The sequence below is a fragment of the Pomacea canaliculata genome, linkage group LG13 (genome assembly GCF_003073045.1).
Source record: "Pomacea canaliculata isolate SZHN2017 linkage group LG13, ASM307304v1, whole genome shotgun sequence".
Taxonomy (NCBI): domain Eukaryota; kingdom Metazoa; phylum Mollusca; class Gastropoda; order Architaenioglossa; family Ampullariidae; genus Pomacea; species Pomacea canaliculata.
In genome coordinates, this window is record NC_037602.1 from 20,793,065 (window position 1) to 20,808,126 (window position 15,062).

At 35.5% G+C, this 15,062-nt stretch overlaps 1 protein-coding gene across 3 annotated transcripts; it reads right to left on the minus strand.

The window, feature by feature from the left end:
- Positions 1 to 972: 972 nt before the first annotated feature.
- LOC112553615 (ubiquitin carboxyl-terminal hydrolase 3-like) lies at positions 973 to 14,904 on the minus strand. Of its 3 annotated transcripts, none has more exons than XM_025220956.1 (15): positions 14,632 to 14,904; positions 13,615 to 13,675; positions 13,312 to 13,398; positions 12,831 to 12,935; positions 12,321 to 12,399; positions 11,385 to 11,476; positions 10,717 to 10,833; positions 10,353 to 10,466; positions 9,366 to 9,586; positions 8,901 to 8,981; positions 8,225 to 8,343; positions 7,810 to 7,929; positions 6,108 to 6,181; positions 5,512 to 5,552; positions 973 to 4,817 (listed from the first exon to the last, which is right to left on the minus strand). In XM_025220956.1, exons 1-15 carry the CDS (start codon positions 14,717 to 14,719, stop codon positions 4,627 to 4,629), a joined length of 1,590 nt encoding a protein of 529 aa, XP_025076741.1. In that variant the 5' UTR covers positions 14,720 to 14,904; the 3' UTR covers positions 973 to 4,626. The 3 variants fall into 3 exon arrangements, 2 of the variants coding, with proteins under 2 accessions (XP_025076741.1, XP_025076742.1); XM_025220957.1 differs by having other exon boundaries at positions 973 to 4,796; positions 14,632 to 14,903; XR_003097081.1 differs by lacking the exons at positions 973 to 4,817; positions 5,512 to 5,552 and having other exon boundaries at positions 6,132 to 6,181; positions 7,741 to 7,929.
- Positions 14,905 to 15,062: the final 158 nt, after the last annotated feature.

The window sequence follows — 15,062 nt, forward strand, 5'->3', positions numbered from 1 at the left end:
ATGTTTAGTGTAGCAATTGAGTTCCTGGGATTAGAGTGCTCTGTAAAACTCGTCTATATCAGGTTACCTTCTTTTAATTCTACTACTGATCTTTGACAGAAATTTTCCTTAAAGTTGTCATTGCTTATTGTCAGTGGTTACACTAAAAAGGGTCAAGGTGAGAGCCCACTGTTGAGATCTTGAAGTCAGTGGTCATGATACACATGGCCACTTCCCCCTTTTCAGAGTAAACATTGCTACAAGGACCTGTATAGGTGGATTGCTGTCTGCCAAGACCAACACTCAGCCTCTTGCGAAGTTCTCCGCTGTTAGTCTTGGTGAGCCTAAACAAAGAATATGACTAAACTGGAAGTTTTCTTGTATCATGCCTCGTTTTAGTAGTTAATCTGAAATGTGAATAAACCGGAAACTTTCTTGTTTCATGCCTTGTTTTAGCAGTTAACTGGAAAACAATCATCTGCCAGCAGTCCAGGGATATTAGTTTGCTAGCATGATTGCTTGCTGTTCTGGTGTGCAATACCTTTGTTCTGACAATTGTGTACTGGCAATTTGGTTTAGCACAGTCGGGCATGACTCGTCTTAAGAGCTTTGTGGTGTTTGGCAGCACTATAATTTCAGTTTATCCCTTCCCTACCAATTGACACTTAAATTCTCAGTTAATAGTATGATCTGGGTTTGGAAAGTTGGGATGAAGTTCTTGCATGGCCAATATGTTGAAGACTGGCAACAGAACAAGTATATTTGTCAAGGGTTGGGGCAGTAGACTGAACTAAGCACCTGGAGAAAATTTTTATTTCGGAGAAATATTTTACATCTTAGCACCTTTGAATTTAATGTTAATTCTAGGAAGCAAAAGTGGTAAGTACACTCATTTCAAACCACCCAACTAAAATAAAAAAGTTATTTCACTTGTGGATATATCAACACCCGCACCCAAGACAGGACGTTCATTCTGGCCAATGAACATGCACAAACCCTTCTCTCTTCTTTATTTAACATTTGGTCAACTTGTCTCTATACAGTATGATATCCCACTTGGCACACCATTACAGGCATTTCATACAACAAGCAAGTCAAGGTGAGCAATGCACCACAAAACAGAGACAACTCGGCATTCAGGAGCATTCTGCAGCAAAGCTCAGAATGACATAACCCATGCAATCCACAGCCACCTGTTTGGCAACACATTTGAACTTTTAGTAAAAGCATTTACCTTTAACTTAACCATCCTATGTAGACTTTTAGCCAGGTGTTAAACGAGTTCAATTTTTTTGCACAGGAAAAGGATCCAATATCAGAAAAACAAACAAAACAGTGTTTAGACAACAGGATCACATGTGTCAACAACTTGAAAATGACAAATTAGATGTGTGTGGCATATGAACAGATCTTCAGGGTGACCTCAAAATGTTGGATGGGTCAAAGTTTGCAGTTTTCAATGTCCAAATCCTCTCTTGTACAGCAGGAATGAAGATTGCACCCTGTGTCAGTATCCATCATCACAATCTGAATCCTTACATCTATTTTCTCCAAATGTTGGCACTAGAATGTGTATTTCTCCTTACTTATTTCAATAGTGAAAGCCAATGGAAAGTTATAGCATCTCTCACATGCACTCACAAAAAATTTTATGCACGAACAAGCACACACCAAGTCTTAGAGATCTGCTCACATGATGCAAAGATATGTTTTAAATGTTAACTCCATTCTTCATATACTTCATATAACTTGTCAAATACCCGGCGCTGCTAACTTGGAAATGTCATTCACACACACACAATGACAAGTAATATTAACAAATCAAACCCATTCAGAATAGGGCTGCTAAATGCAAGAGGTTTAATAGAAAAATCCCAGGACTGCAACCACTGCTTTAAATGTGTCACAGCATTCCCCACATGATTCTGTCACAACCACATTTACCCTCATCCCTTTGCCAATTCTAAAACAGTCCTGAAACCCTAGTGTATTCATCTCAGCAAATATCACAAAAGAGTGATAGTTATGAAGAAGCACCAAAGACCTCTAGTGGGAAAAGCTTTTTCAGACGAGGTGGTGGGGAAAGGAAAAGTTTTCTTAATCACAAAGAGGGCGCCACCTGCAGATTGTTACAGTTACAGGAAGTACTGGCCAGCAAAAACAACTTGTTAAAAGCATTAAGCCCTTAGAACACCAACTGCTTTTTCAAACAGCTTATGAGTGAATAAAGGTTTACAATTCTTGTAGCAATCAACAGCTTTTCACCATCAATTTAAATGAAAACCCATTTTGTTCCTGCTGGATCCAAGTAAAATATATTCTTTTTGAAATACAAGAAAACTAGAAATTGGAGTTCACATGAGAGCGGAGAGAGTGCCCGAGCAGTGAACATCGTGTAAAGAAACTAAAAGCCTCATATTTTCTCTCTCTCAACATCAAAATGTTATTCATTTCTTTCCTTCTTCCTTCCTTCCCCTGGTCGTAATCTCATGTATTCTCTCTTGACATCAAAATGTTTTTCATTTTAACCGAAGTTTGCATATGCATACAAAGTACATTCTAAATCCTCACATTATCCTGGCTTTGTGTTAAGCACCCACAAGAACAGAGACTATTTCAACCAAAATCCTTAAAGTAAAAAGTCTCTATGAACAATACCAGAGAAAACTCAGCTGATACATGAACACACATTTTGTAAATTTAAGAATGTCTTGACAGGTACAGGTGTATTATGCCAGAAAGCAAGCATACATTTATGTTCCCCTTCTGGAGAGGTTCTTTCAGTCCAAAGGATGATTTCATGGACTACACAAGTATGAAACTACCACACAGATAAGCAGCTGGACATAGGTGATGCATCAAATGACTGCTACAAGTGATTCCCACATTGCATGAGTCAAAGTGGTCTCCCTTTTATCTACTGGTCACATAGAGATCCTTTCTTGAAATATTTCCCCCAATATTTTACTGAACAAAAAAATGAATTCCTATTTCCTATAGATATCACCTTGCACACTGGGTCAAGCTCCAGTAAAGTCAATAGAACTACTGAATCTTTCAACCCAATTCAAACACTTGCTGCATGATAGAAATATGATTAAGTGAAAAGGTAAAATCTAAAATATCTCATTCACAAAAAAGCAAGACAAAATATTTCATTTCCAAACCTATGACTTTGGACTGTAGGCTCATTTTTGTTTCTGATAATTGCACGGTCACCTTCTTACTACATCTTCCACACCCATGTATATATACAAAGCACAGACATACATCATTCAGACAGATCTCAGCCTTTCTTTTCTGGCATAACCACACACCAACCAACAAAATATACACACAGGTTCACTGTCAGACAAGAATGACCAAGTAGGATGTACAATAAATCTCCAAGTGGTTTTAAGTAGTAAGCCACCAATCAACCAGCGTATACACAAGATCAAGATTCTGCAAGATCTCACGATTCAGTTCACAAAGTCACTTTTCCTTTGTATTAAAACAACTTACTGTCCAACCTGCTGAAAAGTACATGTACATTTTGAACATTTTCAATTGCAGTTTTACAGTTTGAGTCTTTCAAGAACATGCAAACCTTCCAGGAGGTTGTTGTCATTCTATTGTATGTTGTCAAAATGTTTTGTCATCCTACTGTTTGTTGTCAAACTGTTTCACATAGTGAAAGGCTGAAAGCTTTTATGGCAGAGTTCAACAAGCTAAAAGACATTTCTGCAGCCAAAGAAAACTATATGATGGGAAACTCTTGAAAGATGAGTTCCAGCACGTTAATCCACTACTATCAACCTCATTAATCCATTCTGATGCACAACCCAAAGTACTGCACAGCTGTATGATACTTAATTTTGGCATCTTCCATCTAGGAGGTATAAGATCAATTAATAAAAAAAAAATTATGAAATTCATACCAAGTGATTCTGAGCAAAGCTGATAACAGCTGGAAATGAGAATGATGTTTGTGATGGCAGCCTTCACTGGAAAAAAGCCACACACGTCAGCATGAACACTTCTGCAGCCAACTCACTAGTATGCTTGCACATTCTGTTAAACTATAATCTACCAGTAAATGATTATGATGCACTTCTCTGTAATTATACTTAAGTCAGAACAATTATCACACATAAAAAGTATTCCATTTGCTTTGTGCAAGATATCAGGTCGATCTTTTAACTGCTAAAAAGCAGAGGTCACTGAGGTTTGCATGTTTCTTAATGCCCGTTAATGCTTTACACAACAGATAGCTTGGAAAATTCCAACAATTTTCTACACGATTAAAATAATTATAATAATAATAAAACATGGTAGATGGTTACAGCATGATATAATTTTATGAAACCTCCTCAATCAGTTCCAAATACCTATTTTAAAAAACCAACTTCTTAATGGTACTTTATCACCCATCAAAAAAGAATTATGCCAAGACATCCATGCTGAAAAGAGTTGTCAACTACCTAAAAATTATCTGAATAATTTTTCCCAGACATTACAATCACCCCCCCCTGAGCAATGACTGAGACTTGCTGATGTATGAAAACAGCAGGAACAAGACATAAATTGTGGAGAATCTTGTGGCATTGGTCTTGAAACATGCAGTGAACAGTTACAGGCAAAAGTCCAGACAAACACACAATGTCACTATTTGTGCTTGCTAGAGCTGGCCTTGCCGGCGGAGCCGCCATTACATGTGAGGTAGTCTGGCAAACGGACTTGGCGTCGCACGTAGAAGAGGATGTAAGCTTTGCAACGCTGCACCACTTCTGGTTCGCAGGCTGTCACGGAACTGTCATTGAAGTGGTACCACTGACCTGCCACACCAACATCATCCCCTAATACAAGCACATTAGAGATAGTAGGTAATGTCAACTGCTTCAACATCTGCACAATGAAATCTAAACTCATACGAAAAATGTCAGATTAAAGCTAACATCTTTCTGATTTGAAAGATGCTTTTTCACTCATATAACAAATGCAACATTTTCTTTAAAATAAAGGGTGACAAATCTAATCTCTTTGCACATACTTTTGAAATAATTATTTATATTTAAGGACAAGCTTTAGAAGGCACGGACTTAAAGAATTTACAATTAAAATACTGAAATATTTTTGGTATGCACTATTAGCCACACAAAAATGTCTGTTTTTAATTATTTGATTCAAGTCCTTAATTCTAAAAGGTTAGCCAAACTCCAGTGAAAATAAACATCAACTTATCAACAGGTAACTAAAATATAGCTCAGTTTCTTTCTAAAAAATTTTTTAGGTAACCTATCCATAGGCCATTTTACATCTTTCCAATGTGCAGGTTATAACTGATGAATAAAAGGTTTTATCATGAAAGGATCAGACCTTCTCACTCAGATTTTGTGAATTAGCATGTTGTAATCAACAAAATAAGCAAAGCTTACATCTGCACAAAATGTATGAAGGGAGGAACATGAAAAAAAATAATTAAAGGGTGGGTGATAAAAAAAGTGTATCATAAAAATAGGATGAAAAAATATTAGAGAAAAGCAATGCTACCTTCATGGATGGCATATGATGTATAGTGGCCAGATCCAGCACTGAAATCCATACCAAAAATAGTTTAAATGAAATAATCTGTGTACAGAGAATCAGACAAGAGAGAAAATACACAAAGCATATGTAGAATCTGAATGTAAGCATTCCCTTCTACAGTCTCTATACCTGGAATACACAGCACCATGGATCAGTTGTCCATAAACAATTAAAACTGCCACCAAATCAACTGATAACTGTTCAAATTATCTCTTGATTTCGACAGACACAACAGTGGGACTAGGCCTAAAATTTGGGAGCCTTTGACACAAAAAAATGCATTGTTACCCACCATGAAAGACATGGATCAATCCTTACACACAAAAACAAAAATCAAGCCAAATATTTCCCAATGATGAAGTATTTCTAATGAAGGGATCTATTCTATCTCCTGTCCTTTGTCAATATTTTTATAGTCTACACAACCTCTGATCAGAACAATTTATGCACTTTTTCAAACTTTCATGTTGGCATATAAACATTCAAGACAGACACAGACAGCAGGCCTCTTGAATCTTGAGTGGTAGCTCAAAGCCCAAGGTTTTGTATAGCACACTCACCCTGACCCATGGTGAACCACAACAGCTGCAAGGTCATAGAGATTGCTGCCTGCTGAACTACCCCTTGTCTCATGCTGTCAAGCCAAAAGAAAAACTTAGGTAACTATTTTTTAGACCTTCAAACTTCCTGAGAAAATTAAAAAGAGATAAATTAAATTCATCAGAGAAATATAGGATAGTCTCCCCTTCAAACCTCTTACATAATTGAAAATAGTACTTTGTTTAAAAAATTAAACACAAAATCTTTGACATGAATAGCATGTACATAACCAGAAGTATTCAAGCATGAAAAGATATATATATATTGGTATGCATGTAAGAATTGGCCATCGATATTTAACACAGAATAATGCAACAGAGAACCGATTTATAAAATGTTTTATGCCAAGGTACCTGTGAAATCTCTCACCCTCACTCACACATAACTTTCCACTCAACATGTAGACCTTTGTGGAGAGACTGGATAAGAAGTGATCCAACTCCACACAAGTTCTTTATCTTACTTTGTATGAGCTTTTTCGAGCTTCAGTTAAAAAACACATAAGTGGAAATATGTAACAACAACAGTGCCAACTTTCCTCTGGTGGAAAGAACTACATTTTTTAATACATATATTTATATATACTTATATCTTGTATTGCATTTGTTTTACTGTGTAACACGCACATGAGTCAATCTGCTAAGAACTTTTTTAAAGAAAAGATGTGCTTCTGGTTACGAATGCTATCTATATAGCGAGCTGGCACTTTTCAAATGCCTAAGGTTCATTTCTGAGCTACATACATAGTGTTTTGCCATAGAAGTATTCCTGGCTGTGGGTGTGGTTGCACATAAAACAGAGCTGTCCTCATTACGATGCCCAGAGTCTTATAAACCACCTATGAGTCCAATTAAGGTTTCTATGCATCTTCAAAGAATATTCCACTAATTCGCTTTTGCACTTATGTTAAAACTAAATGAAAATAACCTTAAGAGAAAATCTCAATCCCATCATCTTTATGCATTAATAATTTCTCTCTCTCACTTTATGTGTAAATTTATTCATAAATTAGTAATCTTAAATGGGCTTTCTTAAGGTCTTTCAGGAAGGAAAAAAAGGATAAAAATTTTAACAGATATGCTGGCTATATTTAGTAACAAGCATGGATACTAACAACTGAAAAAAACAAACAAACATGCAGATATAGTCCGCAACAGGAACTTTTAGAGAATTTATCTATTCTATTATCTATCTTCCAGTCATGTGCAATTAAATAAATAAATGGCAGTAATATCAAACATGAATTTCTATCCCTTGATATATGCATGTTCCTTTCTAATATGGTACTAGACAAGACAACAAAACATGATAATTTTAGATTATGTGTCACCATGTACAATATAATTAACTAATAAAAGATTTTTGACTTCCAACGTTAAACTGTCTGAATACAATTACCTTGCAACCCAGAGACCCTGTACATAGTGTATTTTTGTTTTCTTGAAGAAATTTACAAAGCCCAACATGTTTCTTATCTTTTTTTTAAAACTAGGTGAATGAGTCGCATTAGACGAGAAACATGGAATACTGAATGCCATCAACTACTGTCTTTACAATTTTAGGCATAAAAATTTGGACCAACAGGTCTCTTGCCATTATGAGTGCTGACCCAAGGTCTGTCACCACTAAGTTTTGACCCAAGGTCTGTCACTGTCCACTGACCAAGTTGTTGAGGACATAGCAGTTCATGTCAAGACTTGTCAGTGGAAACTCCACAAAGGTCTCTACTTTGACACGACAATAGGTGCTCCATCGAAAACGCTTCAAGTGCAGACAGAGGACCTGCAGATGCAAGAAAGATGTTTTATGCATGTTAGCATATCTTTAGTATCAATAACATAATGCCAAACTATTAATCTACAATTTTATGTGCACTGCCAATGTCTCTCAGCAGCATTCTGTATTATGGGATACCTCCGATCTCCTAAAAAAGTATCATTAAAAACTAAATAGCTCTAACCAATGGCAATAATTTTAGATACCCTTAGAAGTCAACATCCTAACTGATTTTTAATAGATAAGAAATTCAGAAAATAGACCCCCCCCACCACCCAAAAATGGAGCATTATAAACACACATTTGGTAGTCGTCTAATCCAAAATTTTTTGGTGGACTTCTGCCGCCGTTTGCAGCTGCCACAGTAATAAAGCTCTGATTCCTCCAACTCCTCCACGTCCGTAAAGCTGTGCAAACAATCTGAAAGAAAAAAATGTTACATAAATTCAGTTTAAGTCACTACACAAATCCTCTTCAAGCAACTCTTTATGCTTATTTCGTGCACTAAAATTCTATTTCAAATCACATCAATAACAATATGTTATGACATCAGGAATACTTCTTTCAACCGAAACATTTTACATAAAAAAAGACTGTAATGTCTCTGTGATTCGGCATTCTATCTACCCAAGAAAAAGCTTTATGAAGGTGGTCAAGACTGCTGGCAAGATCACTGGCTTTCCAAATGGGATAGTGCTCTTGAACAGGACTGACAAATAAACATTAGCTTTCTTTATCTATATCATGTAACACTAATCATGGTGTGCCTTTGACAATGGTGACCAAGTGGCAGCATAACTGTGTGGGTGATTGCGGGTGACTTTTTGGGTAGTTCCTTGTTGTAGATAGAAGCAGACAATAAAAATGTTTTATAGTACAACAAAAGCAATTACTAATTATAAAATAACTTTATTGCTTAAGCACTATCCTCATAAGCAGTACATCAAATTCCTTACCAAAGATGTATTTATGCTTACCTGACAGCCTACAAACAGGCTCGCCTTCTTTTGGTTTGCCACTACGCATGGCAAACTGATTTGGTATATCTAATGAGAGATCTGAAAAAATGCATGGACTGTTTTTTTCCATCAAGTTTTAAATGCTATGTTTATCAGTACTAATTATTATGACATGTTAATTTGGTTTTGTTCTTTTTACCCTATTTAAATTCTTGTAGTTTGTTGGTGTTTTAGTAAGGACTGATAAACAGATATTTTGGCCACTATTTGGATAATTAAGCCATTTAACATTATGGGTATTATCTTCCATATCTTTCTCATACAACATATGCTCCATACTAAACTTCTATCTTTACAGTCAAACCACATAATAAAAAACAAGAAAATAAAATATCACCCAAGTCTAGATTAAATGGACACTGAAGACATGCTCATAATAGCCATCTCCATGCATAACACTACCTGAGCAATCAGAATCCTTACCAAGAAAAGGATCATGTTTCTTGGATTCCATGCCGCAGATGAGACAGTGCACCTCATTCTGCAAGAGGCCACCAAAAATGGCTGTAACTATTGTGGAAGTGCCTTTTGGCGTAATAAAGGGCGAATTGGAAGTGGGGTATGGCAGCAACTGCAACAACTCCGAGTGAAGCCGGTCCAACAAATATCTCATGAACTCATGGGCATCTTGCTGCTGGTAACCTCTGTTGGAAAAACCATAGCCAAGATAGATTATATTTTATATCTTTTAACATTTCTCATGTTTTTGATGATTCCCTCTTCATCTTGAATTATCTATGTTGTTCAGATACAAGCTTATATTCTTTGGCAAAGTAAATGTTAACATTAGAAAGCTACATCATTATCCAAAAAATATGCACTTTCCAGACTCTTACCTCATTAATTCCACACTTGACTGGTATCTAATAGATAAATTTGTACTTGATTTTATGAGAATCTTGTTATGACTTTTCCCATTTCACTCGCCAGTATTTTTTAAAACTAGGTAGTACAGGCAGAAATAAGCATTCATTGTATAAATATTGCCTGCGTCTGTCATTTACTTAAACCATTCCTGTAACTCTGCTCTCGTAACACTTATTTTTGCACAGCTGGTACATGCCTTAGCTTGCATATCATCAAATGCTAATATAACAGCAGGGAATAGCATCAGTTTCATACCTTCTAGTCATTAATATGATCCGCTCTCTTTAAATTATTTCCAAACTTAGCATGGAAGTACACACAGTAAGCAGAAATGGTGCTCAACAGCTTCAGAAAGTGGCTAAAAAGCTGTTCTTAATCATGAGCCAGTAAACAAAGATATGGCATATTGCAAAATCTTATATTAGCATGCATGCTTTAAAAAAAGAGTCTCTGATTTGTTAACTCTTTCATGCACGCCACTACATGTATGATGGTAAATATGGTGAACAACACTGTGGTCTTACATGAAACATGAGCACTCACCTGAAACGTGGTACCACTTTCCAGATAACAGTAAAGAGCGACTCCGGTGAAATAGCGGTCTTGTTGCCTTGCCATAATGCTACAAGGATCTTTCGCAATTCTTCAACTACCAGTCTGTTGCAAATCAAAAAGAAACCTGACTGGTTTAACAATTTTGCAATATCTTTAGTAGCTATTTCACCTGTCTCGTAGTGCTCTTAAATTAAGAGTGACCTTGATTCAAAAGAGAAAAAAAACACTATTTACTGGCAGCAAATGGTCTATGTAATCTAGCAGATGTGAAAGAATTTTTGGTCCAGCATAAGATACTTCACAAAGTACTCAGCACAAACATAGCAGCAGGAAGACAAAAAAAATGTCTCACAAGTCTTCTCCTCCCAGGTCACGTGACTTCTTGGCATGGTTATACTTTTTGATCTTCACTGCTTTGTCTTCTAAAGAAGGTAGCTGTTTGATGTAGCCACAGAAGTGTTGTATATTGCTGTGGGAGAAAAAGGCAATAATAACAATAAATAACACAGCACATTTATATAGCACCATTCTCCTGCAGCTGGATGATATACACAACATACCTAAAGGCACACTACTACACATCTTTTTAGGGTAGTCATCAAATGCACCTTCACACATGACCATGCACACACACAATATGGAGAACCAGAGCACCTAGAACAAAATATCTGACAGTCAGGGTTGTAAAAAAGGTCATTCTTGAATCAAGACTTAAGATTACACATCAGGTAGATGAGTGTGGTTTTATTAAAACATCAACCACCTAACTTTACAGGTTCAAGCAAAATTACATGGCTGTTTCCTATTAAGAATAAAAACACAATGAAAACATTGTAATCTCAGAAACTATATTCAATAATGAACACGTTTCATTCACAAAGATGCAAAAACGTTGAAGTATAATGCATGATACACTACATTGAGGTTATTTTCAATGCAACTGTAAAAAAATGGATCTGATCTTGTTTTATGCCTATTGCTCAAGAAAACCCCAATGAGATGCTACTTTGCACCATGCACCTTAAAGACTGAAGCACAGCATTCATAAAACAGGTGTTTCCAAGATTACGCAATCCTGATGTTCGTGGAGGCCTTTGAAGCTTTTTGTCGTCCTAAAGTAAACAAACAAAAAGAAAAATGTAAATTTTACTGACTCTTTTGTTCCCTCAGTTCTTCCTTTACTAATATCATTCTTTTGATGGAAGATATCCAAATTATCATAGGAATATATTCTAAGCTATTTCTTTATTCTTCTCCTAGATTGTCAAAAATAATAAAACAACAATTTAAAGTATGTAACAGTTTTCTGTTTGTAAAAGTAATTATATAATCATTCAGAAATTCACAATTTATACAATAGCCTGGATAAAGCAATCTTTATTGTTCAAGATTACCATAAATTTCAAACTATAAGCCACAACTTTTTTCTCCAGCTTTAAACCCTGCAGCTTAAACTGTGATGTGGCTTGTAATCAGATTTTTCCAAATGTTTCAGATTCTGATTAATTTTTCTATGAGCTCTATGTTAACATGTTAACTGTTCACGTTATTACATTGTTAACTGTTTGCATTTTTAAATCAAAGATGCATACAAATGAAGCATTCAGATCAGTTGTTAAGTACACACCCTCAATGTGCTGAAAATGAGACGAAATACCTATGATGCAGCTTTCAAGCTGGATATATTTCCACTTATTTGTGAAAAAAGTAAAGATTAAAAAAAAATTTGTGGGTTTGGCATGTATACAGGTGCACTCAACAGATTGAAATTTATGGTACATCTGCCATCCATTCCTCAATCTTATAACTTTACTGTCTCAGGCTCCCACTGTACCCGCTTAATCATTACCTTGCATAGGTACCCATATTCTTCCAAGAAACCAAGCCAGAGAAGAGAGCCAAAAGCTTCAAATTTCTTGCCTTTTAGTAAAATCACAATTAGTTCTTACAACAAACCTTTTTTCTTCTTTTCCTGTCATTTTCAAGTGAATCTGTAGAACCTCTGCATCTTCTCCCCTTTCTATGTTTCTGGACACTGACAAAATCATACAATTCAGTCATATGACCCTTATGCTAAATGCAAACAGGACACATTGCGAATGATGGCTGATGTCAACAAATTTATCCATTCACTACCATATTTTTAGCGAAAATCTTTCTCTGTAAAATCTTTTTCACATGCACTATTTTTTGTATGTTTATAATGCTGTTAACTGTTTTTTCTTTTCTTATTTCATTTATATTACTATAATATTTGCTTCTTCAAAGAGCACTGTCTTAGCTTCATGCCAAGCTTGAAACTAATGTAACTTTATTTTATTTTAAAAAAGAAAAAAATACCATATTTCTAGTAATGTCTGTTTGTTGGTTTAAAAACTAATTTCATGAAAAATCGGTGATATTACTGGAGCAAATGAAAACTTAATTCTGAGCTATGAATGCTCGTGGCTCTAAGATGCAACTTACTTTTGAGATTGCTGTGTAAGCTTGGGAATGGATTCAAGTGATTTGCGTAGTTTCTCCAAATGCCCAGAAGAGGTATCATTGATAACAAATTCATCACATGTGTAGCTGATAAACAAATAATGTATTTCGCTGGTTGAAAAAAGCATTATTTTATTAGCAGTGTTCTATGTCACAAGTCATGCCAACAAAAATGGGAGACTACCACACCACGAGGGCTACTACATAATTATCTCCCTTGTAGATGACCACTTTTTTAGTTTTTTAATAACCGTTTTAAATCTTTTTGTACACTGGGAGCATTCTAACCAAATAAAGTCACTATCATCTAATACATTAACTATTTTTCAATTATTAATTTTCCAACCATCATCAGAAATAAAGATATGCAGCAAGTATTACAATTTAAAGTGCTGAAATGACAATTGCATTGTCCTTTTCATATAAAATTATCAAAATTATTGCTTGAATACAAATTGCTTACCAGAAGGCCATATAATTGTGACAGTCCATGCAAACATGATGCTTTTCTGTTTCCTCAAAGTGTGCTTTTGCATGAGCATTAACATACCTATGAATAAAAAAACCCAATAAAAATGGTTCAATGCTGACAGCTTATACTATAGAAACAGAAAACTTCATAATGGAATTCACTTGAAAATGCACTGATTTTGCTGCCTGTTAATTAGGCTAGCCATCACTATACAAATTTTGCTCCAAAATTTCTGTTGACACAATTATGAGTTACAATACTCAGAATGCTGCAATGTTGCTGTTGACACCTCACCTCCCACAGTTCACAATGCCACATGCCAAACAGATCCATGGGCTCCTGTCTGTGTTGCAAACTGTGAAGTACATCAAGGGTGAACAGTATCACCACACAATCATTTTGCAGTGTGATATTCAAATAGAAGCATTTTCCTCCTGATTTTGTTCATTTACTAAATTCTAAAGTGTAAATAAACGATGAACTTCTTTACAGTTAGTATTTTCTCACAACATTTGCATTCTGTATCCATTAAAACTTCTTTAACTCTCATCTTCTCAAAAATGCAATAAACAAACAATTTATGTGGCATCATCTCACTGGTTCAGTGATTTGAGTGCTTCATATTTCATGCCTTATAGACTAAAAAACCACATTCCTCAAGTTTACATCAAGCATAAGTTGTTTTTTTTAAAAATTGTACTGACATTAAAAAATATAGCATTTATTGCAGGAAGTGTGTTAAAGGCTGTAATAGACTTTTACCTCTTGATGAGGGTATCTGCTTATTCTAAGAGTGACAAGGTGTACTAAGTGAATACATGTGATGTGAGTAGTGCTTATAAACATAGCATAGCATTGCCAGATGCATTAACCTCAATACTATTCACCCGTTTAAAAAAAATTGATGTCTTCCTCATGTGTGCAAACTGTTTAATTAAAATCTTGGATTCAAACTTGTCCCGCATTGTCCAAATGCAACGTTATGCTCGTAATATTTTCTAACTATTCGTTCGAAAATGTTGTTTTTAGTTTAGAACAGGGTCCTAAAACGGCAGCTTTTTGGTTGCAGAGCACGACAGAACCAGAATAGTTGCTGGACGTCTTCAGTAACACCTATTCCTGATGCCAAAGCTGACAAAGCCAAATCGTCAACACAGCTGCCAATTACTAATAGTTCAGCACATGTCAGAGAAATAAGCCACAGTTTCCTTTTTCATAACAAAAATACCTTGATAAATTATACGAACTGATACCTCTACCTTACTAAAACAAGCGTTTTTCTACTTATGAAATTAGAGGACAAAGACTTACCAGAGCAGACGAATTCTGGTGGATTATTTTCTGTTTTGAAGTTTGGTTCCAGTATTCTTGCGCTTTCTTCTAAATGAGGACACTCCATTTAAAAGTCAAAAATAATGTCAAGACACTGCAGGCTGAGCAGTCAGACACCAGAATAATGACTTTTTAATTTGAGGAAACCTAATAATAAATTCCAGGAGACTGTATCATATGTAATGGCTCTCAATATCTGCCTCCTATTATCACGAGCATGGAGTCACCACGACTAATACTCCTAGCGAGGAGGTCATATTTACAATATTACTACGCATATGGTATTATCGAATTCAAATCTTCTGGACTATATCTTTTTTGCAATTATAAGTGTTTTTATCAAATGAAATATGTATAATACTGCAAATAAATGTTATATAACGGTTCCTGCAAAATATCTGTAGACTCTT

What these genes read in the sequence shown, in the direction of transcription:
- LOC112553615 (XM_025220956.1), bottom strand. Translation starts at nt 14,719, where the DNA reads ATGGAGTGTCCTCATTTAGAAGAAAGCGCAAGAATACTGGAACCAAAC. An exon ending in ACCAGAATTCGTCTGCTCTG is followed by an intron (nt 13,676 to 14,631) that starts GTAAGTCTTTGT and finishes TGTACTTCACAG; the next exon opens with TTTGCAACACAGACAGGAGC. An exon ending in GAAACATGATCCTTTTCTTG is followed by an intron (nt 8,982 to 9,365) that starts GTAAGGATTCTG and finishes GCATTTTTTCAG; the next exon opens with ATCTCTCATTAGATATACCA.